Genomic DNA, 27,797 nt, shown 5'->3' with positions numbered 1-27,797 from the left:
TTTTACTGTGCCATAAACAAATTCATCTATCTGTATCTAAGCCAGGACTAGGCGTAACTAAGGATGCCAGGAAAAAATGAATTGTCCCTTTAACAGAGGTTTAATATGCAGAAATGGGCAGCTGAAGCTGTTCAGGAGATGGAACTAAATAACATCACTTGATAATTGCTGCAGATCAAACTGATACTAAAGGGACAGCTAGAGGAACAAGTTTAAAAGCTGGTAACCATAGGTGTAACCAGGGCTTTTTTCCAGCTGGAACATGGTGGGACGGAGTTCCAGAACCTCTTGAAAATGGTCACATGGCTGGTGGCCCCGCCCCCTGATCTCCAGACAGAGGGGACTTTAGATAGCCCTCCGCGCCGCTGGCGCAGAGGGCTATCTAAAGTCCCCTCTGTCTGGAGATCAGGGGGCGGGGCCACCAGCCATGTGACCATTTTCACCAAGGGCAACCCACTGAGTTCCACCACCTCTTTTCCCAGAAAAAAAGCCCTGGGTGTAACATTGGCACAGATGGGAGGAGACAGAAGTGTGCAGGGTTACCATATATCCTTTTTAAAAAGATGACCAATTCATGCCCCCAAAATATCTTCTTCCTCACCTGGCCCTTCCAATCCCCAAGGCAAAGATTTTTCTTACTGTATATACAGTTTTAAGATTCCTTTATGGATTGTGTTTTGTAGGATTGTATAGATTTTTAAAGTATATATTTAATGCAAGGTGTGAATAAAAACAATAATTACAAATGCAGTTGTCATAAAAGTGGCATTCAGAAGTGCCAGTTGCTTCATCACCAGTAGAGTGGGGTACATTTGAAACAAACCTGGGCTTGCTCCTTAAAAATTAACATCTTTTCAGATATGAAGGAAGATAAATTTTCATCACCAAAGAATCAAGATAATTAATTTAAAATTAGTTTAAAACTCCATATTAAAAAGCAGGGAAGGGGACAGTTTTAGCGAAAGAGGGAAGAGTGAGAGAAAATATTGGCAGAATCTCTTTGCTGCTATTTTAAATTCTTGATATCATTCTCAACACATCTTCCTGTTGTGTAACCAATAACATTGAACAGACAGCAACGTTCACACTTTGCATTTGAAGACGTTCCCTTCGTAAGTGACAACCCATAGCTGGTCCAGGTCATAGGACACGTGTTTGGCCTTTCCAAGCTTTTTTTCTACTTGTGCCCAATAAGTTCCGATGGGATTGCTTTTGGTGATTCCTTTCCTGAAAGAAAAGGGTAATAAGATAGCTGTTCAATTACCTCTATGAGCATCCTTGAGCTTAATTTGAGGAATAGGTCTAAATCAGTGTTACCTTACTTATTGGCTAAGGACACAAATACAGAAGCCAGCAGAAAAGAAAAATTGCTAGAGGTGCAAATCTGATGCAAAAGTTATACAAACATGGCTGAGTATCTGAAGCAGCTCCTTGAGACATGCATTTTGAGAGCTGCTGTAGCACAGTGGTTAAGTGGTTTGGCTGTGAATTAGCATGCTACTGGTTCAAATTAGGGGTGTGCAAGGAAAAAACTTTCGGCTTTCTTGTTTCGGGATTACCCGAAACAAGATTCTCTACCGTCATTAGCCGAAAGCCGAAACAAGAATCTCTTTCGGGATTCGGGATTCGGCATTATTTCGGCATTCTTTCGGGATTCTTTCGGGTTTTTTTGTTGGGAAAATGCCTCCGTCTTTCAGGACGCCTGGAGGAGGCATTTTCCCACCAAATAAGCCCAAAATTGGTGGGGACCTTCCTCTAACCCTTCTCTAACAACCACCCAAGTTTCAGACAGATTGGACTTTGGGGGGCCATGTTATGGCCCCCCAAAGCAGGTCCCCCCATCCTCCCCATAAGAAAGCAAAGGAGCAGCATATTGTTAGCATGCTGCTGCTGATCTTTCTTCATTATTTCCTATGGGGAAAAATGAAGAGGCAGGCTTCCTTTGCCAGGGGTGGCATTTTGCATGCAAAATGCCCCCCAGCCCTCAGGGGCCCTTCTCCCACCCCTCCTCCCACCCCCCACCAAGGCTCAGCCTGCTCCCACTTGGGGGGGCCATTTCATGGCCTCCCCAAGTAGGTGCTCTAATCTCTACCACTGACAGCTGGGGGAGGCTTGTGTTGCCAGGGGTGGCATTTTGCATGCAAAATGCCCCCCAACCCTCTGGGGCCCTTCTCCCACCCCTCCTCCCACCCCCCACCAAGGCTCAGCCTGCTCCCACTTGGGGGGGGCATTTCATGGCCTCCCCAAGTAGGTGCTCTGCTCTCATCTCTACCACTGACAGCTGGGGGAGGCTTGTGTTGCCAGGGGTGGCATTTTGCATGCAAAATGCCCCCCAGCCCTCTGGGGCCCTTCTCCCACCCTTCCTCCCACCCCCCACCAAGGCTCAGACTGCTCCCACTTGGGGGGGCATTTCATGGCCTCCCCAAGTAGGTCCTCTCAGCCCCTAAAGTCCACCCCTTACAGCCCCACACAAACCCAATTCCCCCCCAGCTGCCACACACAGACCCAAATCCCCACATTAGCCCCTCACAGACCCAAATCCACCCCCACCTGCCCCACACCCATAACCCCAGGAACAGGCTGGCAAAGGCCAGCCCTCTCCCTTTGTTCCCTATGCTGGGAACTTCTAAACTCTCTTTCCCTGGGCAATTCTGCACAGCCCAGGGGTGCCACAATGGTGGGCACACTTCTGAGTGCCAGCTGGTCCCTGTGAAAGAGCACCTGAACCACAGACACCCTCCCTCAAATTCCCCCACCACCTACAGAGATGGCTGGCCAGCCAGCCCCATTGTTCCCTATGATGGGAACCAACTGCACAACAAAGAATAAAACAAGAACAACACAAAATAAAGTTTTAAAAAAATTATTTTCTCCCTTCCAAAGTACAAGAAGGCAAAGCATTATGACACATTACACCAGCAGTCCCCCACACAGAAAAATTAAAACAAAACTCACTTAACATCAGAGAATCACAAAGCATGATTCCTGTCAAAAACACTTTATTTCTTGAACAGCTTTAGGTTACACAGCAGGGGGGAACACCAAAGGGCATGGCAGCACTATCTTACACAAAAATAACACAACTCACTTAACATCAGAGAATCACAAAGCACAATTCCTGTCAAAAACACTTTATTTCTTGAACAGCTTTAGGCTACACAGCAGGGGGGAACACCAAAGGGCATGGCAGCACTATCTTACACAAAAATAACACAACTCACTTAACATCAGAGAATCACAAAAACACAATTCCTGGCAAAAACACTTTATTTCTTGAACAGCTTTAGGTTACACAGTAGGAGGGCACAACAGGGCATGATAGCAATGTACTACAAAAAATAATACAACCCACTTCACCGTTTTTGACAGCAATTGTGTTTGTGTGATTCTCTGATGTGAAGTGAGTTGTGTTATTTTTGTGTAGTACACTGCTTTCCTGCTCTGTGGTGCCTTCCTACTGTGTAACCTAAAGCAGTTACAGAAATAAAGTGCTTTTGACAGCAATTTTTTGGGGTGATTCTTTAATGTGAAGTGAGTTGTGTTATTTTTGTGTAAGATACTGCTTCCGTGCCCTTTGGTGTTCCCCCCCTGCTGTGTAGCCTAAAGCTGTTCAAGAAATAAAGTGTTTTTGACAGGAATTGTGCTTTGTGATTCTCTGATGTTAAGTGAGTTGTGTTATTTTTGTGTAAGATAGTGCTGCCATGCCCTTTGGTGTTCCCCCCTGCTGTGTAACCTAAAGCTGTTCAAGAAATAAAGTGTTTTTGACAGGAATCGTGTTTTGTGATTCTCTGATGTTAAATGAGTTTTGTTTTAATTTTTCTGTGTGGGGGACTGCTGGTGTAATGTGTCATAATGCTTTGCCTCCTTGTACTTTGGAAGGGAGAAAATAATTTTTTTAAAACTTTATTTTGTGTTGTTCTTGTTTTATTCTTTGTTGTGCAGTTGGTTCCCATCATAGGGAACAATGGGGCTGGCTGGCCAGCCATCTCTGTAGGTGGTGGGGGAATTTGAGGGAGGGTGTCTGTGGTTCAGGTGCTCTTTCACAGGGACCAGCTGGCACTCAGAAGTGTGCCCACCATTGTGGCACCCCTGGGCTGTGCAGAATTGCCCAGGGAAAGAGAGTTTAGAAGTTCCCAGCATAGGGAACAAAGGGAGAGGGCTGGCCTTTGCCAGCCTGTTCCTGGGGTTATGGGTGTGGGGCAGGTGGGGGTGGATTTGGGTCTGTGAGGGGCTAATGTGGGGATTTGGGTCTGTGTGTGGCAGCTGGGGGGGAATTGGGTTTGTGTGGGGCTGTAAGGGGTGGACTTTAGGGGCTGAGAGGACCTACTTGGGGAGGCCATGAAATGCCCCCCCCAAGTGGGAGCAGTCTGAGCCTTGGTGGGGGGTGGGAGGAAGGGTGGGAGAAGGGCCCCAGAGGGCTGGGGGGCATTTTGCATGCAAAATGCCACCCCTGGCAACACAAGCCTCCCCCAGCTGTCAGTGGTAGAGATGAGAGCAGAGCACCTACTTGGGGAGGCCATGAAATGCCCCCCCCAAGTGGGAGCAGGCTGAGCCTTGGTGGGGGGTGGGAGGAGGGGTGGGAGAAGGGCCCCAGAGGGTTGGGGGGCATTTTGCATGCAAAATGCCACCCCTGGCAACACAAGCCTCCCCCAGCTGTCAGTGGTAGAGATTAGAGCACCTACTTGGGGAGGCCATGAAATGGCCCCCCCCAAGTGGGAGCAGGCTGAGCCTTGGTGGGGGGTGGGAGGAGGGGTGGGAGAAGGGCCCCTGAGGGCTGGGGGGCATTTTGCATGCAAAATGCCACCCCTGGCAAAGGAAGCCTGCCTCTTCATTTTTTCCCCATAGGAAATAATGAAGAAAGATCAGCAGCAGCATGCTAACAATATGCTGCTCCTTCGCTTTCTTATGGGAGGATGGGGGGACCTGCTTTGGGGGGCCATAACATGGCCCCCCAAAGTCCAATCTGTCTGAAACTTGGGTGGTTGTTAGAGAAGGGTTAGAGGAAGGTCCCCACCAATTTTGGGCTTATTCGGTGGGAAAATGCCTCCTCCAGGCGTCCTGGAAGACGGAGGCATTTTCCCATAGAAAAGCCGAAAGAAAGCCGAAAGAATCCCGAAACGTTTCGGCTTTTTTCTTTCGGCTACCCGAAACGTTTCGGCATTCCCCGAAACGTTTCGGCATTCCCCGAAAGAAGCCGAAACACTTTTGTTTCGGCATTCTTTCGGCATTCTGAATGCCGAAACGCACATCCCTAGTTCAAATCCCACTACTGCCCTGAGCTCAGTAGGTGGCCTTGGGTAAGCCACTTCTCTCAGCCCCAGCTCCCCAGCTGCATTGTGGGAATAACAACACTAAATTGTTCAACACTCTGGGTGAGGTACTAATCTGTATAGAAGAGCGGAATATAAATGCAGTTGTTGAGTGGACTAAAGCCACACTTTACTCTTAGTTGTAGATAACTTTCCTACATTGATTTATTTGTAACAAAATGCAAATAACTAAAACTACAAACTGGAGGAAGAATGGACCAGAAGAGTTACTGAATCTTTTTCTGACTTTGCTGTTTTTCTGCTCAAAATCTCTTCTCCCTCCCAGTTGCATTTCCCCTCTCAAAGAATATTCAGGTATAAATCTATCAAGTCACCATGTCTTTGCCCTTCATGACTGTGTTATTTTATGTGGGAAAATTGTTAAGATTCAGCATTCCTTATCCTCTCTTTTTGCTCCTAAACTCAACCCTCAACCCATGCATCATATATAGGGAAGATCCACATTTAAATATGGGTCCGCTGCTGTCACATCTAGTTAAACTAGTATTAGAAACCCAGCTTCATGTGAAAGATGCTTGGTTTTGTGGAAAGATTTTCCCAATTTCTGACTATTCCATTATGTACCTGCGAAAAATATTTCCATTGCTGTTCACTCCAAACACGTCTCCTTCTGTCCCAACTTCAATCATGGAAAATGCACCAGGCACATTCTGCCACCTGGATCCGGCACAGGAATCTGGGGTGACACCATGCCGGTAATAGATGGCGTCAGCTGAGTTAACTCCCCAACAACCCAGTGGCCCACAGGAGTAGTATTTGAGTTTTCCTTCAATGTGGATCCAGGGCAGTGTTAAGCCACTATCAGCAACAATGGCTGATGACTTGGGTAGGCAATAGATGTCATCATTCATGTTGACTCCAACGATGAACTGGCTTCCACCTGCATCAATTTGTTTGAGCAAACCTGAAAAGTAGCAGAAAGGTCTAGTAGATTTATCTCAGAAATGTATAAACTAAGGATTAGGTAAATAAGTACATTTTGCCTGACATACTGAAAGACGGTTGTTTCAGCCCATGTCAAGTAATCCTTGGTTGGGTTCATCATGTGCTCTCGCAACCATACAACCAGGGGTTATGAGACCTTAATAACAGGGCACATAATCTGGATCTGGGGCTCGGATTCATTATACAACCAGGAAACTGGAGCACATACAGTAAGCAGTATGTCTTTCAATTGTGCTGGGTGGTGGAATTTCCATCTGTTGCACATGGTGAAAACCTGCCAATATATGAAGATTAACAAAGCTTCCTATCATACATCTAGTTGTATGGGTGCACACATTTCACAGAAATCTGCAATGGGTATTGTTTTAAAATGAAGTAGCAGGGAAACGCTTTCCAATTTTGCTGAATCTACAGCTTGAGATCATGAATTCAGTTAAGTTCTTCTACAAATATACATTTATCGATTTGTTTGTGTGGGACTCTGTGCCATGAGAGGGAGAGAAGACAAACCAAAGCAGTTTCTGTAGCTCCCTTGCAAATTCTCCACTCTAGTAACCTTTATTGCCAACACCAGACAGAAGTCTGTGTTTTTTCTTGGTTGAACCCCTCCAACAGCCTTTTCTAAATATCATAGGATTCAACCAACTGACAAATGCAAGAGAAAATGGGATGTCTGTAGGCACTGGATGTCTGTAAGCACTGGGTGGGAAAAAGAGACAAAGGTGCTTACAAAGCTACCTTTTTACTAAAAAAAATTATAGGATGGGGGAGACTTGTAATTTAAGTTACAAAGAATTATATATAAAAACCTGATAGCATCCAAAGTAATTACAAGGGCAAACACATCCAGCAAAACCTATACAGATTGTCCCTTAATCCTGGCAGATTGTAAAATAAAACAATATTTTTTAGCTCAATATGCTTCCGTTTTTGAAGCAACCAAATTCTCCAGCAAAGATTTCTCCTCATTTCTCTTCTAGGATTCTCTGACATCCTTATTTTATCTCTTGGCCTCTGGGTCCTCTTGTTTGGATGGGGTATTTCCTCCCAGGTCTTGAGGGGCATCCCCACATTTCAATTTTCCAAAACTTTAAGTTTCATTTTTCTGACCCTCAAGAGACTGTTGGTTTCATTTTCCTAGGCTGACCCTATGAACTCTGTCTGAAACAGATCAAAACTTATTTTTCCCCAAAGGCAACTATGGGGCAAAAAGTTTCATTCCTTCACAGGATGTATTGCTAAAGGGAAAATTACTCCCATTTCCAAATGTGGAGAAGAAGGTGTTTCTTCAGGTGTTTAGTAACTGTGAAATGGCTGCTGTAAAACACAGGGCCTCCTAGTGGACAGTGGGACAATTTACATGTCTGTTTGAACACAACGGTGGCTTTTCTCCCCTTTCCAGCTAAATCATCAATGCATGAAGATGGAAGATAATGTTTGGTACACCAGGATTGCCATGAGATGCCAACAGGGCAAGAATGGTGAGACACAGGAAACAGTGTAGCTTTTTTCCTGCTTTTGCTTATTTCTGATATGCTCAAACGGACTCCTGCACAAAGTTATTGGTGATCCCACTGATTTCCCCTTAGCCAAGGGCCCTCCAAACTGTGGTGCTCAAAATGAGTTCCAAGCTGAATATAGAGAACTATTCCTGGCACCTTAAAAGTTCTTTGGGGGGACAAAACATATAGTGAAAAATCCTAAAAAATGTTCCTTTTTGTGCATGGCAGTGATAGAAGGAGGGAGTAGAGGAACCGTTCCTGGCGGGGGGAAATCCCTTAGAGAAGAGTTTCTTAGAGAGAACCTGATAATGGCTGTCACTACTCGGGAATCTCCTGAGAACATCTAGACTGGCCCACTAAGTAGTTCCCTTCTAGCACAGTCCTAAACCAATAAAGAATTAAATGAGTATAACCCTGGAGAATACTTTATGGGAAAATATGTAGCATTCCTGCAGTCTGGCATGTAGGCAAGAGACTAAGGGCCAAGCTACAAATGATGAATGACACTTGAACGGCAAGTGGATTGGTGGAGCGCAAGTGAACAGGAAGAAATACACTTGCCGTTCAAGTGTCATTCGTCACTTGTAGCTTGGCCCTAAGAGAAATATTCCTGAGAAACATTGTGCACCAAATGAAGTCCAAAACTTCATTTGGGGATGTAGGTGTGCTTCTCCACCAATCTCCTGTCCGGGGGGAGGGGTGGCATTGTAACCCCTTCTGAGCTTTCCATCAGACTGGTTGCTCTCTCCACCTCCTGCCCCTTGATAGTTAATGGGGCAGGGCATATTTTGCAGACCTCCAACTTGAGTTTTATTGTTTTATAAAATGAGTTTTATCATTGTGGGAACCATTTTATGTATGTTTTTATATGTTTTTAACCTGGTTGTTACTCCGCTCTGAGCTTGCCATGGGGAGAGCTGACAAAAATAGATTCGGTTTCGTTTTCTCAGCCATGTCGGACGCTCCTCTTCGCGGGCTCGAGAGGAAGCGCCCGAGCACCCTGTCCGGGCGGCTGATCTGCGAAGATTAGCCCCCAAAACTCCCAGTGAGGGAGGCTGGGTCCGGGACGCTGCGGGAAGAGCCCCCCGGAATCAATGTGGGGGGTTAATTGCCCGTTTGTCCCTATGGAGGCCGGCAGACGTGCGCGGTGCCTCGAGTGCTGCCGGGCTATAGAAAACGGCAAAGAGCAGAACTAGGCGAGAGCCTGCAAGTAAGCGAATCCCTTCTGTTACTACAAGCGTACGTGAAGGAGTGGTGGGATCTGAAGCTAAGAAGGCTCGTTCTTCCCCTTTGCTGAGTTTCAGAATCCGGCTGGCGGTTCCCCCCCCCCCTAAAATGGCAACAAAAAAACAAAGTCCTGCCCTGGGCAAGTCAGTTTCGGCTGCCCTAAAGGGAGAGTCGTTGGAGGAGGTAGTGCGGAGGGCGGTTGGTGAAGCTATAAAACCCTTTGTTGACAAGCTGAATGAAACAGATCAAAGGGTGGGCTTAATTGAGAGCGAAGTGAAAACCATTAAGGAAGCAGCGGGGGGGGGGGAGAGAAGTCTGCTCGGGAAAGTGCGTCACTCGTGAAGGCTACGAATAAAGAGCTTAAACTGGTGGAGAATCAGCTGATCGGGCTACAAGTGGAAAGAACATAGACAATTTTGCGCCTCCAGAATGTGAAAGAGGAGGAAAATGAGGATTTACGGGGTCTGGTCTCGGAACTATTGGCGACACCCGCGAGGGCAACTAAAGAAGAAGTAAAAAGCGCCATTTTGGAAGTCCGTCGGGCTACTTCAAAATATGCAATGAAGCGTCAGTTGCCTCGCGAGATCATCATTGATTTTTCATCTAAGAGGATCCGGGACACTATCCTATATAATTCATATAATGCGGATTTGGACTTTTGGGGTAATAAAGTTAAGATATTGAAAGACGTCCCATTTCTAGTTCGGAAAAGACGTTTTAAGTATAAAAAGTTCGCAGCTCTTCTGAGAGAACGTGGAATAAAGTACAAATGGTTATTTCCGGAAGGAATCTGGTTCAGTCACAAAGATCAAGCTTTCAAGTTATTATCAGAAGATCAACTAAGGGATTTTGAGGATAAAAATCCGGAATTTCAGTGCACCAAGCAAGACGAAAAGGAGAAGTCTGAGGGGGGGGGGGGAGGAAATGAGCACTGCGGCTGCAGCTGCTCAGAGAGAATTGCGTCCGGGACCCAGGAGGGGAAGAAAAATTTAATTTGAATTTAAATTGTAATTTGCATTTAGTAAGGTCAACCACTCCATCAATATAACATAAAGCTTTAACTTTTCAATAATGGCAGTATGAAGGGAAAACATTTTGTGTAGCATAGCTGTTGCATGTTGTAGTTGTTGTGTTTTTTTTTTCCTTCCTCCCCTTGTTCCCTTTCTTCCCTTTGTATTGTTAGTTAATGTAGTTAAATAAAAATAAAAAATATTTAAAAAAAGGGAGAGCTGACAAAAATAGAATATATGAAATTTATTTATTTATATATATATATATATATATATATATATATATATATATATATATATATATATATATATATATATATTTATTTTAAAAACCCGTTTGTTATAGGAAAAAAGGGAAAAGGGTAAATGAATTTGAAAAAGTGTTGAAAAAAGTGGCCAAATACAAAAATAGGGAAGACCACACAATAACATTGCACACAAAATTTCAAATAAAAGCAATAAATTGAACTAATTCAACTAAATTGCACATTATCTAGGTGTAGTACATTCCTCAGAATATGTGCAGGGTTTTTTGCAGTAACAAGATGATGTCCTTAACTGTTACCTACCATCCTGTGGTCACCAGATTTCATGATGTTCTGATGGAGACAAGGAAAGATCCAGAACTCCCAGATATTTATGGGCAATGGAATCTGACCTAAGCCAGCCTCCTGTCAGACTGACCAGCTGGTTTAGCAGATCCAACGTAAAGCCTTATCTCTGAGGCTATTAGCAATTAGAAAATTATTAAAATGATGGTCCCCCACCAAGTAGCTCTGAACTACCATGACAAATAGGGGGTCCCATTTAGACCAGTTTGTGCTTTGTCTAAGGATTAAATATGGCAAGGTGGTCCAATGTGGAATGGAAACGAATGAGTGATTCTAAGGTACACCCCAGGAGTCCAAGATCCCAGACTCTCTCGAGGGCACTTGAGGCCTATTGTAGTTGAGGGGTTTCTATGACAATGCCCCTCTCCCTTGTTTCTCTCTTACAATCCATACAACCATGGAGCAGCTGTCTCACAATACCTGAAACCAGTGTCCAGTTGCCTCCTATAAACTTGTAGATGGCATGGTTTGAGTTCACACCCCAGATGCCAGAAGGACCGGTTGTGACATGGGTCATTGCCCCTGACAACAGAGTCCATGTGTTTCCATACTCCGTATAAATATTGCCTGCACTGTCCACACCAAAGGGCTGTCCATTGCTGGCATCGATTTGTGTCAATGCTCTGGGCACCTGTTCACAATCCAAAGCTGAAACTAGAACAAAAAAAATGTCATATTTGTACACTCATCAGCAAATGTAAATATATCACAAGGAGGAGGAAGATTGGGTTGGGGTGGGTAGAAAAATCCATGCCACTCCTGTGAGTAACTGACACTCATGCAGCTCTTGCTCTTTTCTATTCTAGGTCATGGAATGCACCTCAAGGGTCATCATATAACATATTGCAGGAGTTTAGATACTTAGCTTCAGCCATTACATAGCAATTTGGGAGCCTTTTTGCTGTATTGGAGGTCTATTTATGTCTCCCCTTCCCCAATGAGAACCCAAAGCAGTTTACAATATACAAAAAGGTATGAAAAAACCAGAGTACAGAACAGCACATCCTGAACTGGTCCTAGATCCACTGGGCTGCTTTGCTCATGACCACAGGCTGTGAGCCATGGACTAAGGTCAAAGGGTCCAGAGCCTTGCTCTTTGGCTCACAGTAGAAGACTCCTGCCTCTGGCCATACCCAAAATTAAATATCCGTCTCAGGAAGGGAAACAGAAGCTGCCTAGATCTTAATCAGATGATAGCTGTGTTCCCAACAATTCCCCTCCCCAGCTAGGTTGCATAAAATAATACTAATATTTGCCTTGAGACTGGTATTGTAATATATAATGATAGCTATATTGTGTCATATGGTTTTTCCTCATTCTTTTCCTTGTGGCAGATGGTGCCATGAAAACAGAATCATAACTGCTTGCCTCCGTTTTGGAAATGGTGTGTCAGAAATCGTGGGAAAAAGCCGCCAGCAGTCTGTGAGCGGGGTGCTATTTTAAGACATGGGAGACGGCCAGTGATAAAAACATGTTTACTTTTAAAAGTCGGTACTCATGTTGGTTCAAAAGGTTAGATAAAATGCAAACAGCTGCAAAAAGGGCTGTATCATACAAACATGTCAGTTGACTTGATTTGGTCTACACCTTTCATATTCTTTATATCTTGATGCACCTTGGAGGCTTCAACAAACTTCAGAGCTCTTTCCAGACCTGCAACTTCAGTCTGAATCATTACTTGGTATGGGACTCCTCCCCACCATGTAATACCTTTCCATGCCCATACCAGTGATTGCCAGTGTTGTGAATCCAAGTTGGGGAACTCCTCTACAGGCCGTAGGGATGCATGCAGGGCTTTTTTCTGGGGAAAGAGGTGGTGGAACTCAGTGGGTTGCCCTCGGAGAAAATGGTCACATGGCTGGTGGCCCTGCCCCCGATCTCCAGACAGAGGGGAGTTTAGATTGCCCTCTATGCTGCTGGAGCTCCCCTCTGTCTGGAGACCAGGGGGAGGGGCCACCGGCCATGTGACCATTTTCAAGAGGTTCCGGAACTCTGTTCCCCCACGTTCCCCCTGAAAAAAAGCCCTGGATGCATGTGAAGAGTTCTCTGACCTAAGCAATATGACCAAGTGGGAAACTGTCCTTCAGGATGTGAATCTGCGCTGCAAACTTAATTTGGGAGCTGAGTTTGCAAGCTAAAATACTGGCCATTTCCACACGTCATACCTGCCTGCGGAACATTGCACGAAAGACCCAGAAGTCAGCATCTTCTCGCGCGAAATCACACCAGGAAGATGCTGTTATCTGGGAGTTTTGCGCGATTTTGTGCAAAGCAAGAAGATGCTGTCTTTTGGGTCTTTCGCACAGTGTGCCACAGGCAGGTAAGACGTGTGGAAACGGCCATTGTGTCATGATGTTCATCTGAATACCTCTTAACCTGTTAAAAGTACAGCTTTCGAGGCTATTCAGCCTCACCATTGAATAGTCAGAGACTGGAGACATCAAGAATTGTGGGCTGGGAATTTCAGGTCAGAAGACAGGACTTCCAGATATTCTTGACACCCAGGCTGACTTCCTTTAAGCACCAGTTGTAGGACAAACTGTATATGGCGGCGCCATCCAGGAAAGTGGCTGCCACCATTCCTTGCATGTTTCAAGCTTCACACAATTATTTAAAATCTTGTTCATCAAAATGTGGGGCTATTTGACCAGTATTGAAGACATTCCTATGATTATAAGATATTAAACAGTAGCTATACTCAATGCTTTTAAAATGCACTAATTTTGTGAGATTGCATCATGAATATTACAAACAGCAAGTCTTTAAACCTCAGCAATCCTTTCCCTCCCTCTTAGAAATAGGGTTGCCAAATTCAGCTTTGGAAATTCCTGGAGATTTCCAAGGAGAATGGAGTTTGGGAAGAGCAGGGAGCTCAGCAAGGATGTGACTTCAGTCTAGGACTTCACTTTTGCCACTTTCCAAAGCTGCTGTTTCCCCAGGGGAACGGCTCTTTGCAGTCTGATCAGTTGTAGTTCTGGAAGAACTCTAAGCCCTGCCTTGGGGTTGATAACCCGACTTAGAAAGAGACCTATTTTCATGTTATGAAAGACTCCAACTGCAATGAAGCCATTTAGCTCACCCTAGAGTCATAAATGACCAATCTTAATGAGTTTTTAAAATATACAAATCTCAATGCAAAATAAGTCTATAAAGTGTCAGTAATTTTTGGTCCCCTGACCTGGATAGCCCAGGCAAGGCTGATCTCATCTGATCTCAGAAGCTAAGCATTTAATAGTGTATTATCTCCAAAGCTAAGCAGGGTTGGCCTTAGTTAGTAATTGGATGGGAGACCTCCAACAAAGACCAGGATTGCAGAGGCAGGCAAAGCTCCAGCAGCGGGTTGCCATAAATCAACTATGACTAGAAGGCACTTTCTACCATCACCGTTTTTAGTTAGTTTCTGAAAGGGATAAGGGCTGGGAAATAACATCAAACTGTCTCAGATATGTTCCTCTATTTAAAAGAGACGTCTCAATGCAAGGAAAGGGATTGCATTATAGAAAATACAGCAATTGAAAGAGAGGGGATGACATGGAGAAAGCATTTGCCTGAATTACTAGATCACTTTTAATGCTTGATGCTATTGGCTATGATAAACAAAATAAGAGCTGCCAGCAGAGGAACTATGAACGTCAGACTCAACCTTTGCAGTTAAAAATCTTTCCTTCTGTAGTCAAAACCCACAGCAGGCCCAGGTCATAGGATACGTGTTTGATCCGTCCAAGGTCATTGCTCAGATGTACCCATGCGGTTCCAGTGGGATTGGCAGCAGTGATTCCAGCCCTGCAAAAACATGTATCTAGAATATTCTAAGGATTAATATCTCTGCTTTGTATTTGTGGAATGAAATTTTTGAATTGTCCTAAATATGTGCAAGTATTATAGACAACAAAGTTTTTAAAAAACCTGCTAGAGATAAGTTCCATGAGCAAACTGAGACAAAGCCTTCTATGACTTGAAGTAAACACCTTGTTAGCTCATGTGCCAACGACAATTGTAACCAGGACTTTATGAGAGCTTGGCAAAAACTGGCATTAGAGCTTCTATTAGAAATCCAGGTATAAGACAGATGGGTGGCTGTGGCTAATTACTAGCTGGTTATAAAGTGTAAATTAGAATGCCAAAAAAAATGACATTGCTAATGTCAAATCACCTGCTCATGCAGTAGAGGACAAGTCCTTGTTTGACATCTGTGATCAAATGTTTGAAAGGAAACAAATCAAAATTGAACCCAGGCCAGACAGAAGTGATGCTGGCTGGAAAAGCAAAGATCCTGTGCTTCCCATCTTCGAAGTGATTCAGTTGACCGTGGCTGACTCAGTTAACAGCCTAATGATTATACAGCAGCCAGCACTGTTGCTAGAGAGGCAAGTGAATGCAGCTGCAAAGAAAGCCTTCTCCCAACTCAGACTAGCCTGGAAGGTGGCCCCCTACCTTAACACAGCCAATCTGGCCACCAAGATTCATGTCACAGGAACATCTAGGCTAGACCACTATAACGTACTCTATGTATGTCTCCTCTCAAAGTCAACTTGGAGATTGCAGTTGGTGCAGAATGCTGCAGCTCAGTTATTATCAGGATCTAAGGAGAGCATGCATATCACTCCCATTCTGCAGTCACGCTATTGGCTACCCATCAGTTACAGGGCTCAATTCAATTTTTGGCTATCACATAAAAAGCCATTCATGGTCTTGGTCCCTCATATCTCCCTATGTTCTGCTACAGCAGCTTTGCTCTTTTTAACAGGGCCTTCTGTAGATAACACTGTCCAGAGGGAGAGGCCCGCATCCCCAGACTTGAGCCCCCAATCCCCACCAGACCCACCTTACAGCACTGTTGAGGGGTTCTGGGAGCCAGAGGATGGCATGACAGCCACCAGGCAAGGAGGTGGAACGATGTGGCCCACAGGTGGGTTGCGGAGTGGCGAGGAGGCTGCTGGCCAGGCTGCCCCAGTGGCACAGCCCACTGCAGGCCAGGGAGTGTCCCGGAGGCTCGGTGACCTACTGGTGAAGCTGGAGGACACAGCCCACGCCGCAGGCACAGCCCCCTTGCTGGCTCAAGCACCCAGGAACAACCTCAGGGCCACAGGAGCAATGACCCCCACGAAGACCACTCAGGTCGCGGGAATGCCAGAGGCCCCAACAGAGAACACCCAGGCTGCAGGGAAGATGGCAGCAGGCCAAGTTACCTAGGGTGAGCAGGCCCAATGACTCAGTCACACCCATTGGTGAGGGCTGGCTAGCCCTGCCTTATAGGGTAGTGAGGGAGGCCTGGGGAGGGGCCAGGGGCCAGCTGAAAGAGGCTGGCACACCTGGCCATCACTAGGGAGGGGGCGAGACTGTCCCAGATAGGACAAAGCCTGGAGGGAATGGCAGGAACTGCCCCCAGAGGGGCTATTTAAGGGCATACTTCAGGATGGCAAGTGAGGAGTAGATGGGAGTGGACAGAGGCTGAAGAGAGCGAAGGAACATGACAAAACAGAGAGATGGAAGGGAGCCAACCCCACGGAGGGAAAGAGGAAACAAGAGTGTTGTCAACCCCCCTCCTCCCCCCATTTCAGAAGTCAATCCTGCACAACGCCATGCACATAGGCCACACTGGAGGGCAGCCCCCCCCCCCCCCGTTCTGATGATCCTCTTGCAACAACTGCCCTGCAGTTGGGCAAAATCTCCAGCTGCCTCTACATGCACATTCTCTGTGGTGGCTCCCATCTTATGGAATGGCCTGCCTGAAGAAGTTAGGAAAGCTCCCACCCTCTTGGCTTTCTACAAATTATGCAAAACCAAATTTTTCAGGAGGGCCTTTAACTCTGGAAATAGGTCTGCTCTGTAAAAAATGGATTAGACAGATGTCCCGACTCCCAGCCCTTCTTTTGGTTCTCAGTCATTAGCTACTAAAAACCTAGACCAGTTGCAGAGAAATCCATGATTTTTAAAAGCAATCAAACATTATATAGCAACCAAAAGCATTATATAGCCTGCTGAGACCCCTCCCGCCCTCTCCAGGCTTCACCCCCTCAAATCTCCAGAATTTCTCAAGAGTTAGTTGGCAACTCTATGTGGGGAGGTCCTGCTTCAGATTTCTCTGGGCTTATGTAGCTTAGTCCTAGGGGACAAATTGACATGAAGGTGGCAGACCTGGGTCTTTAAATATGGAGCGATACCTATCCAAGTATGAAGGGAAATGAGATAGAGAGCAAGGAGTTTCATTTTAAGAGCAAATTGTTGGGCAAATGAGCAGAACTGAATGTTTCCAACCACTACCAGATGGTTATCTCCTGCAGCTAGCCAGTCATCCCAAGGCTGATTTCTGTGATCCTGGCCAGGAGAATAGTACCAAGAGTGAGCCAAGATTCAGCATTCTTCACTTATCCTTTTTGCTCCTAAATTCAACTCCCACCTCATGCATCATACAAAAAGAAGACCAACATTTAAACTGATGGCTCCACTGATGTCACAGCTAGTTAAACTAGTATTAGTATCACAGCTTCATGTGGAAGTTGCTCAGTTTTATGGAGAGAAAAGCCTTTCCCAGTCTCTGTCTATTCCATTCTTTACCTGCGATAAATATATCCATCCCTGTTCACTCCATACACATCTCCTTCCGTCCCAACTTCAATCATGGAAAGTGCACCAGGTACCTTGATATGCGAACGTGATATACCACAGGAGGAATATGAGGTGGAATACTCCTGGAAAAAGACCTTGTCATCTGATTTAACTCCCCAACAACCCAGTGGCCCACAGGAGTAGTATTTGTATTTTCCTTCAAAGGAGATCCAGGTCAGTAATGAGTTGCCATCAGCAGCAATGGCTAATGACTTCTCCAGGCAATAGACGTCATTATATGTGGTGACTCCAACGACAGAGTGACTGCCACCTGCATCAATTTGTTTCAGCCTATCTTGATGATAACTTGAGGACTTTACACCTGAAAAAGAGCAGAAAGGTTTAAATCTACAGGATGTGACTTGAAACCAGCAAAATACAGCTGAATTGTTTTCTCCCAGCATATGTTTCTCCCCCATAAATAATCTAATAACAAATATTATCCAGACAATCCATTTGACACCCTTTGATATTTGTTTTCACTAGAACATTATATTTGATAGCTGATGTGTACAAATTTATTTAGTTAGTTATTGTATTTATATGCAATCTTTTCCCTCATTTTGGACAGATCATGATTTCAATTTTTTAACCTGAAACTATGAATTTTGCTATATTGAATATTTGCCTGTTCAGTTCTCCAACGAAGATATAACCAAATTCTATAATAGGAAGAAATCAAACAGGGATTAAAATAACTGGTATATTTAGGTTTTGATGTTTTAACCCCATGTTATCTAAACCTGGTGTGTATAACTGTGTATCCAGCCAATTATATAAACTGATTTCACCTACATGGGGTGAGTGGGGATAGGGCTGCTAGGTCCGATGGGGGCAGGGGATCCACTGCTCCCAGCCTCTGCCCCCTGCCACCACTCACCTGGCAAACAGGGGGGAAAGGCCTGGGGACAGGCCCAGGAGGTAAAAAACCTCCTGGTCCAGCACGCAGCAGGTGTGCTCTCGCTGGGTGCAATGATGTCACTTCCAGAAGTAACATCATTGTGCCCGGCAGTAGGCATGCTCCCGTGCTTTACAGCTTGCTGCTGGGCACAATGATGTCACTTCTGGAAGTGATGTCTTCATGCCCAATGGGCTTTCTGGTAAGTTCCAGGTTCCCCTCCTCCCGTCGAGAGGGTAAGGGGCCCTGGCAACCCTAGGTGGGAAGCACACAGGAAATCTAATATACCGACAGATTGTACAACCAGAAAACGCTCTTGCATTTGTCTTTAAGCCAGGCTTACTTCCAGGTCAAAAGCCCAGCTTGCAGAAATAATGGAGGAGCGATTCTCAATAAAATTATTCTCAATAAAATGGGGCACGATGGAGGAATATTTTCAATGAAGTATAAACAGGGGAAAGGTTTACATTTCCTCTCAAGCTTGCCAATTCCCCCCAAATATAGATTATTTTGCTTACAAGAAAAATGCAGGCATGTGGTTCTTCTCACCTAACTTCTCACTGAGGCAGAGGCATGTGCATGACTTATATGGATGACTGTGTCGACTTTAGAACAAATTCCTTCTGCATCCATCTCTGCCTTTATTTCTCTTCCTTTCATGCATGCACACACACATGCAGACCTCAACACAAGTTTTTTAAAAATACCTGACATCTGCCTCCAGTTGCCATCTACCAGTCTATAGATGCTGTGATCCGACTTCACACCCCAGATGCCATAAAGACCGACTGTGACGTGGGACAATGCGCCTGGTAACTGGGTCCATGTGTTTCCATACAAGGTATAAATACCTCCTGTACTGTTGTTCACACCAAAGACCTGTCCATTGCTGGCATCTATCTGTGTCAGTGTTCCTGGCACTTCAGTACACGTCAGAGCTGGGGGGGAAATGGAAGGGAAAATATCAATTTATGAGCAAATGGGAAAACTCCAGAAATGAGGGAAAGGACTGAGTTGATGCTGGCACATGAAGGCCACCACTCCACTGAAGCACCACAGCTGGCTATGTATTGTCCCCTTGTATTTCCTATTCCTTGCATTTTTCTTCATTGTCTGATAACAACAACAACAACGTTTGATTTATATATTACCCTTCATGAAGCTTGCCATTTCTCTCCACATACACATTATTTTGCTTACAAGAAAAAGATTCATCAAGCTCACAGATTATCCTTTCTTGTTCATTCATGTGGGAACAAATTATACTTCCCAGCACAACCTGAAACATGTTAAAAAGATATGAGACTCTGGGTAAAAAGCTGAAGGACCTGGGAGCAGAGGTTGTGATTTTTTCACTTCTTACTGTTGAGGGCCGTGGCTTAGGAAGAGAGAGAAGAATACTGGAAATAAACAACTTGCTATGCTGATGGTGTCATTAGGAAAGGTTTGATTTCCTGGACCATGGACTATGCTTTTGGGATGAAGTGCTTCTGTTGGGAGATGGTTGCATGAACCTCATGAGGATGGGAAAAATGTGTTTGGCAGGAGCCTCACAAATCTGATAAGGAGGACTTTAAACTAAATCCTGTGGGTAGGAAGAAAAAACCAAAAACAAGTATGATACCAATTACTTGTGAATAAGAGCACTAATGATGAAAGGGAATGGGCACATATGCAGGTATCCATTAATTTGCAGTAAGGACAAATATGAAACACTTGGAGGACATAAATCTGATGTCTCTACACTACTGTGAATATGGGAAACAAGCAAGAGGAATTTGAAATCTTAATATAGGAAGGGGTCTATGCCCTAACAGGCATTACTGAAACTTGGTGGGATAAGATGCACAATTAGAAGATTAGGATTGAAGGGTACAGCTTGTTTAAAAGGAACAGATGAGTAAAGAAAGGAGGTAGAGTATCGTTACACATCAAGGATATATTCTTGTGTATACTTGTGAGGAAATACATGAATCTAAGCATGGAAGTTAGTTGAGAACTTCTGGATAAAAATAAAAGGAGAAATAATAGTGAAATTATGGTGGGGGTCTACTATAGACCACCAAGCCAGGTAGAAGAATTGGATGATACTCTCCTAGACCAGATTACAAAATTTTCAAAGAAATGAGACATAGTGGTCATGGGAGATTTCAATTACCCTGTTGGAAGTCAAACTCTGCTAAAAATGTAAGATCTAATAAATTCCTGACTTATCTTGCTGACGATTTCATTATCCAGAAGGTAGAGAAGGAAACAAGGGGTCTGCAATCTTGGATATGATTCTCACAAACAGGGGAGAACTGGTTGATGAAGTAGAAGTAGTGGGCACCCTGGGTAGTGACCATGTAATTTTGGAATTTAAGATCTTAGGTAAGGGAAAGCTGAACATAGACATATAGGTTGGATTTTAGAAAAGCTAGTTTTAGCAAGCTCAAAGTTATGCTGGGTAGAATCCTATGGTCAGAAACATTGAAGGTAAAGGGAGTTGAAGATTCTTAAAAGCAAGATGTTGAAGGCACCCTCACAAACGATTCCAATGAGAAGGAAAATGAGAGGAACCTAAAGAAGCCAGGGTGGCTCCATAAACAGCTTTCTAAAGATCTGAAAATTTTAAAAGACACATTTAAGAAACGGAAGGAGGGCTGTATAATCAAGGATGAATATAAACAAATCAATTACAGGACCCAATGGCATCAACTACACTGTCTCTGGCTCTTACAGCTGCTCATCCTCCAATCTGATATATGCCCAGGGCCGGCGCGCCCATGGAGGCCAGGTAGGCGGTGGCCTCGGGCGCGCGGGCACTGGAGGGGCGCTGGAAGGGGTGTTGGGGGGTGGAGATGCGCGCAGCGAAGCTGGCATGACTTGGCTGCAGCTACTGCTGCAGCCAGTCAGCCAGCCCCTTGCTGCCACGAGCGCTGCCACACACCCCAGCCGGGCTCAGCCTCTGTGCGCCGCTTGAGCCCCGCTGCCGCCGCCACACTTCCCAGCCGGGCGCAGCCTCCACGCACCGCCCCAGCAGCGGCTCGCAGCTTCTGCTCCCGGCTGGGGCGTGTGGGGGCGGCGGCGGTGGAAGCACGGGGCTGGCTGGCTCCGTTGCGTGCTCCTCCGCCCCAGCCGGGCGCAGAAGCCGTGAGCTGCTGCTGGGGTGGCGCACGGAGCAGCCTCCGTGCGCCGCCCCAGCCCCGGCTCGCAGCTTCTGCGCTCGGCTGGGGCATGTGGCGGCGGCAGCACGGGGCTGGCTGGCTCCGTTGCGTGCTCCTCCGCCCCAGCCGGGCGCAGAAGCCGTGAGCTGCTGCTGGGGTGGCGCACGGAGCAGCCTCCGTGCGCCGCCCCAGCCCCGGCTCGCAGCTTCTGCGCTCGGCTGGGGCATGTGGCGGCGGCAGCACGGGGCTGGCTGGCTGGCTGCAGCTACTGCTGCAGCCAGCCACCCCAGCTCTGCTGTGCACTCCTCCGCCCCAGCTGGGCGTAGAAGCCGTGAGCTGCTGCTGGGGCGGCGTACGGAGCAGCCTCCGCGCGCCGCTCCAGCAGCAGCTCGCAGCTTCTGCGCTCGGCGGTCCTCCACACGCCGCCCAGCCCCCCTGCGGCGCGTGATGACGTCTGCAATGACGTCATCACGCAGTCCGTGGCGCGCCCGCGCGCACACGCCGCCGCGGGCGCCAAAACCTCTGGCACCGGCACTGTATATGCCCTCATGTGCCAACAATGTCCTTCTGCTCTGTACATTGGACAAACCAGCTAACCTCTACGCAAAAGAATAAATGGACACAAATCTGACATTAGAAATGGAAACGTCCAGAAACCAGTGGGAGAACACTTCAATCTACCAGGACATTCCATCAAAGACTTAAAGGTCGCTGTAGTTCAACAGAAACCTTTCAAAAACAAAATCCAACGGGAGGCTGCTGAACTGGAATTCATATGCAAATTTGACTCTGTTAAGCTGGGACTGAATAGGGACTATGAATGGTTATCACATTACCACAGGTAACAGATTTCCTTTACAGAGGTGGGGTCTGGGGGAGCTCAGTGGCATCTGGCGTGGGCTTTCGGGAACCACAGTTCTCTTTGTCAGATGCATCTGGCAGGGAGAGCTGTGGTTATCGAAGGCTCATACTGCATTGGATGGTCTAGCTGTTTGGCTGCTACAAACTAACAGGGCAAACTCCTTTGAAGCCAACTGATACACACACTAAAAGGAGATGTTTACATATACTAGCAAAGGAATGTTTTGATTGCACCCTCCCCCTTCCTCCCCCTAATTGCCTCTTCTCTCTCCTGCTCTTCTGTATTTGACCAGTCTCTGTATCAGGCATCTGACGAAGAGAACTTGATTCTCGAAAGCTTATGCTACAATAAAATTGGTTAGTCTTAAAGGTACTACTGGACTGATGTATTGTCGAAGGCTTTCACGGCCGGAGAACGATGGTTGTTGTGGGTTTTCCGGGCTGTATTGCTGTGGTCTTGGCATTGTAGTTCCTGACGTTTCGCCAGCAGCTGTGGCTGGCATCTTCAGAGGTGTAGCACCTGCTACACCTCTGAAGATGCCAGCCACAGCTGCTGGCGAAACGTCAGGAACTACAATGCCAAGACCACGGCAATACAGCCCGGAAAACCCACAACAACCATCATACTACTGGACTCTTTTTGATTTTGCTACCACAGACTAACACGGCTAACTCCTCTGCATCTATAAACAAATTGCCAGTGCTTGTAGACAGAGTGTTAGAAAGGCTAAAGCTTAATATGAGCTTAGGCTAGTGAGAGATGCTAAACGCAACAAAAAAGGGTTCGTTGCTTATGTTCAGAACAAAACAAATAATAAGGAAGTGATAGTCCTGCTGCAGGGAGAGGAAAGTGAAATTTTGACCGGTGACAAAGAACTGCTCAATTCCTACTTAGCAGTCTTCTCTTTCAATATTTATTTATTTCACATTTCTATTCCGCCGTCCCCACAAACGGGCTCAGGGTGGATCACAACCCATTAAAATACAATAGAATTCCACTTCCATAAAACATTTAAAAGCATCATTAAAATAAAAACGTATTTCTAATTATACAGTCAGCATTGCAAACTAAAACAGGATAGTGGAAAGCCTTCACAGGGAGGTTAGATTTTATACACCCCTTGTTGTTTCAGGGCAGTGGTGGCTCAGACCTCAGCCATGTGCCTGGTGGAACAGCTCTGTCTTACAGGCCTGGCGAAAAGATAGTAGGTCTTGCTGGGCCATGGTCTCAGTAGACAGAGTGTTCTACCAGGTGGCAGCCAAGACCAAGAAGGCCCTGGCTCTGGTCGAGGCTAAGCAGACCTCCCTGGGGCCAGGGACCACCAACAGGCACCACCAACTTGTTTATGTATTGTCAGTGTGTCTTCTGTTTAGAATATTGTGTTTTTCTTATCCCTTATGTTTATTGTTTGTTTATAGTTTATAGTTTAAATAATGAAAATCAGATCCTCAGGGCCAGATGAATTGCATCGAGGGGTACTACAGGAACTTGCTGATGTAATTGCGGAGCCTCTGTCTATTATCTTTGAGAATTCTTAGAAAACAGGTAAGGTACCAGAAAACTGGAGGCAGGCAAATATTGTCCCCGTCTTTAAGAAGGAGAAAAGGAGGGATCCAGGTAACTACCAACTTGACATCCACACCTGGAAAAGTTTTGGAACAAATCACCAATTAGTCCTTGAGCATTTAGAAAAGACAGCTGTAATTACTAAGAGCCAGCATGGATTCCTAAAAAACAAGTCATCTCAGACTAACGTTATCTCCTCTTTTGAGAGAGTTACTACTTGGTTGGATCAGGGGAATGCTGTGGACATAGTTTATCTTGATTTTGGTAAGGCTTTTGATAAGGTTCCACATGATATTTTTGTTGACAAGTTAGTAAAATGTGGTTCAGATACTACTACTGTTAGGTAGATTTGTAACTGGTTGACATCGTACCCAAAGAGTGCTTGTAAATGTTTCCTCATTCTCTTGGAGAGAAAAGCAGAGTGCCTCAGGGATCTGTCTTGGGCTCTGTGTTGTTCAACCTCTTTATAAATGACTTGGATGAAGTAACAGAGGGGGTGCTAATTAAATCTGCAGCTGATACTAAATTGGGAGGGGTAGCAAATAAAGTAGAAGCCAGAATCAAGATTCAGGAAGATTTTGGGAGGCTGAAAAACTGAGCTAAAGCCAACAAAATGAATTTCAACAGAGTTAAATGTAAAGTTCTGTGTTTAAGTAGGAAAAGTCAAAGGTATAATTATATGATGAGACTTTTGCCCCACCATTCGGAATTAAGAGACAGACACAAGGCTTGGGTATAAATTTGGGCCATTTATTGACCAACATTAAACTTAATAACAGCAAGGGCATCACTTGCAGTACAGGTCAGGACCGAGGGATCACCCTGGACCTCCTCCCTGACCTGTCTGGGCAAGTCACCCCTGCCCCAGATGCGAACCATCCATGCGAATGGCTGTAACTTGGCTGGCCAGGCGAATGGTTCCCCCATTAAAGCTCCAAGCACCCCAAGCCATGGAGCCTGAGGGAAGGACTTGTACAGGGGGTCCCACAGACAGTCTGCTCTCTCAACTGGCTGCTGTAAAGCCTGCCAGCCGATCCCTGCCAGACCCCAATTCCCCACCAATGGGGAGGTGCCACCGGGTGCTCACCGGCCCGCTCTGTCTACCCAAATCTAATCTGCCAGAGACCAAGGTTACAGTTACACCACTCCAAATATCACTCCTACAAGACAGTACGAGGTAGGCGAAAAACACCTCTTCCCTGAGCCAATTTGGGAAAAGGAGAAAAAATTCCTACCTAGCCCTGGTGACCAGCAACCAGCTAATCCTGTACTGCCATAGGGTGCGGTGGGTGGGCCGAGCTTTCAAAGCTGACTGAGCCCTATGGAGGTGGAGCCTCTCGTTATAGGGCCAGGACCTGCCTCCCAAGACTGGATGCCCAGGAATGCAAGGCTGCCTCTCCCTCCATGCAGTGAGGCAAAAGCGGCCCCCAGCCCAAGCATGTTTCACATGCAGCCGGGTGTGCCGTCTTTTTAGCGGTACTACATATGAGAAAGATGTAAGGGTCTTAGCAGATCATACAGTGAACATGTGTGATGCAGCAGCAAAAAAGTAAATACAATTTTAGGCTGTATCAACAGAAGCATAGTGTCCTGATCATGCAAAGTGATGGTATTGCTTTACTCTGCTCTGGTTAGACCTCACCTGGAATATTGTGTTCAGTTTTGGGCACCACAGTTTAGGAAGGATATTGACAAGCTGGAACGTGTTCAAAAGAGGGCAACAAAGATGGTGAGGGATCTGGAGACCAAGTCCTACAAGGAAAGGTTGAAAGAGATGGGTATGTGTAGCCTGGGCAGGAGGCGAGAGGTGATATGATAGCTCTCTTCAAGTATTTGAAGGGCTGTCACGTAGAGGATGGTGCAGAATTGTTTTCTGTTGCCCCAGAGGAGTAACAGAAACATCAGGTTAATATTAATATGAATACAGGTTAATATTAAAGTAAAAGAGTTTTCAGCTAAATATTAGAAAGAACTTCCTTCCCCCTGATGCCAGAAATTATTCTATTGGACCAATGGGACAAATACCAAGACCAAATTTCAACAATAAGACCTAATAGCCACCCTACTAGTAGCTGCAAAGAGCGCAATAGTTACCTTTTGGAAATCTAAGTCTACACCCTCAATTGATAACTGGCACAAAAAAATCTGGGAACATTATATATCAGAAACGTTATATGATAAAATTTACCAAGTAGAAAATTTTCCAAGAGCAACCAACTTTATTGAGAAATGGTTTCCTTTCTTTGAATACCTCGAAAATAATAGTTCCTTACCTGGTCTTAAACTCTTTCATACACATGCAAATATATAAGTAATCTGTCAATTTAATATGTTAGAATTTACAAGTACTTTCTCCTTATATTTGTTCAGATATATGCTCAGATATAACCCTCTAAACTGCTTTAAAATGCACTCAATTGTTACTTATTATGACATGTTATGTGGTTATTAATTTTGATATATGTATTTATTAACGGATTTTAGTATTAACTTCTTGTATGACTGCAAATTCATGATTGTATATAGTTTAATAGTTTATTGTTATAATTTTTTTAAATAAAGATATTGATTTTTTTTTTTAAAAGGAAGAACTTCCTGACAGTTGGAGCAATTCCTCAGTGGAACAGGCTTCCTTGGAAGCTGGTGGGCTCTCCTTCCTTGGAGGCATTTAAGAAGAGGCTAGATGGCCACCTGACAGCAATGATGATTCTATGACTCCATATGAATATACACAGATTGGGAGAGGAAGGGCATGAAGGGATTAGCTGGTGCTAAGCTCTCGTGGCTCTTTTTTATATGTTCAGGATAATTCCGATTGCCACTTTGGAGTAAGGAAGGAATTTTCTTCCAGGCCAGGTTGGCCAGGGGTCCAGGAGAGTTTTTTGCCTTCCTCTGGGCATAGAGCAGGAATCACTGAGGGGAGGATGAGGGGGGTAGCTGTGAATCTCCTGTATTGTGCAAGCAGTTGGACTAGATGACCCTTGGCAATCCTTCCAGCTCTATGTTTCAATTGTAATGTAATATAGATTGTTGTCTGTAAATTTCCCATATCATACAACTGGGGGTGGGGGAGAGGTCTGACAATTTTTTATCAGTTGTGTCCAGTATTTTTGTTGAATCCTTCTGGCAACCCTAGTTTTTGCATAAAGGTCAGTTGTGCTTACCTGAGGTGATTCCACACATGGACAACAGAAGGAGCAAGCCCTCATGAAGCCTCCTCATCGTATTCAGGGGAGGCCTTGGCTCTTGAGTGGACAAGCCAATTTAGACAGCAGCACTGAACATCTTTCCCCCAGAAATGTAGGCTGAAGCAGTTTCCTGACAAATCAAGCAACTGTGAAAAGCTCTTGGCTGCAGATGCAGTCAAAGAGGAGATTATTTAAGTCCTCTCTCTGAACTTACTTCTGCCCTTTTGACCTGCAGGTGGAGCTAAACATTTCACACAGTGCTTGTGTGCTGAACGAAATCTTCAGTTGGATTTACAGCGGGTTGGATCTGTAAGTAGAAAAACAAACAAGGGCGTTTTTTGGACTTCTCAGAAATGTGGAACATTTAACTGCTGTGATGCAACTGTTGACTCAAAGGGTAAACATTTTTCTCTCAACTCTGACAATTAACAGATACTCTTCAAATAGATTTTCCAACTCTGGGTGGATTTTGGGAGGGTGGAGCTTGTGGTGGGAGTGGTTTGGGGAGGGCAAGGACCTCATCTTACTACATAAATGGGTAAGCATGTTCGAAATGACTCCCCACACAGGTGAGCATGCCTTGCCTTCCCGCCGCCACAGGCATGGGGGCAGGGGGAATGTACTAAAAGGAATGACAGGATTGCCCATTGGAAATAATGGGAGAGGCTTGAAGGCCCATTGGAGAGAATGGGAGTCAAAAATGCCAATTTACTTGCACGGGCTCCACTGAAATACATTACTATCTGAGGTCTGTCATTCCAGCTAAAGAACACTTCTGTTACTCCTAGGGGCTGTCATTCCACTCTGTGGGCTATTATTCCAGTCCTAGAATGCTTCTGCTACTCCCAGGGGCTGTCATTCCACTCTGGAGGCTGTTATTCCAGCCCCAAAATGCTTTTGTTA

At 45.4% G+C, this 27,797-nt stretch overlaps 1 protein-coding gene across 1 annotated transcript; it reads right to left on the bottom strand.

Moving 5' to 3' along the window:
• Positions 1 to 746: 746 nt before the first annotated feature.
• LOC129341749 (uncharacterized) lies at positions 747 to 27,149 on the bottom strand. The gene is made up of 7 exons (XM_054997113.1): positions 26,871 to 27,149; positions 18,840 to 19,070; positions 17,184 to 17,556; positions 14,269 to 14,408; positions 11,046 to 11,279; positions 5,895 to 6,234; positions 747 to 1,227 (listed from the first exon to the last, which is right to left on the bottom strand). Exons 1-7 carry the CDS (start codon positions 26,926 to 26,928, stop codon positions 1,083 to 1,085), a joined length of 1,521 nt encoding a protein of 506 aa, XP_054853088.1. The 5' UTR covers positions 26,929 to 27,149; the 3' UTR covers positions 747 to 1,082.
• Between the last annotated feature and the right edge of the window lie 648 nt (positions 27,150 to 27,797).

Source organism: Eublepharis macularius, chromosome 13 (assembly GCF_028583425.1).
Source record: "Eublepharis macularius isolate TG4126 chromosome 13, MPM_Emac_v1.0, whole genome shotgun sequence".
Lineage (NCBI taxonomy): Eukaryota > Metazoa > Chordata > Lepidosauria > Squamata > Eublepharidae > Eublepharis > Eublepharis macularius.
This window is presented reverse-complemented; position numbering and strand designations above follow the sequence as displayed.

Bases quoted from the DNA above. Each gene is read 5' to 3' on its own strand.
- LOC129341749 (XM_054997113.1), bottom strand. From the start codon at position 26,928: ATGAGGAGGCTTCATGAGGGCTTGCTCCTTCTGTTGTCCATGTGTGGA. The intron at 17,557-18,839 runs GTATTTTTAAAA...GCTCTTTTTCAG, and splicing joins CAACTGGAGGCAGATGTCAG to GTGTAAAGTCCTCAAGTTAT. The intron at 1,228-5,894 runs GTACATAATGGA...CTTTTCTTTCAG, and splicing joins AATGGAAATATTTTTCGCAG to GAAAGGAATCACCAAAAGCA.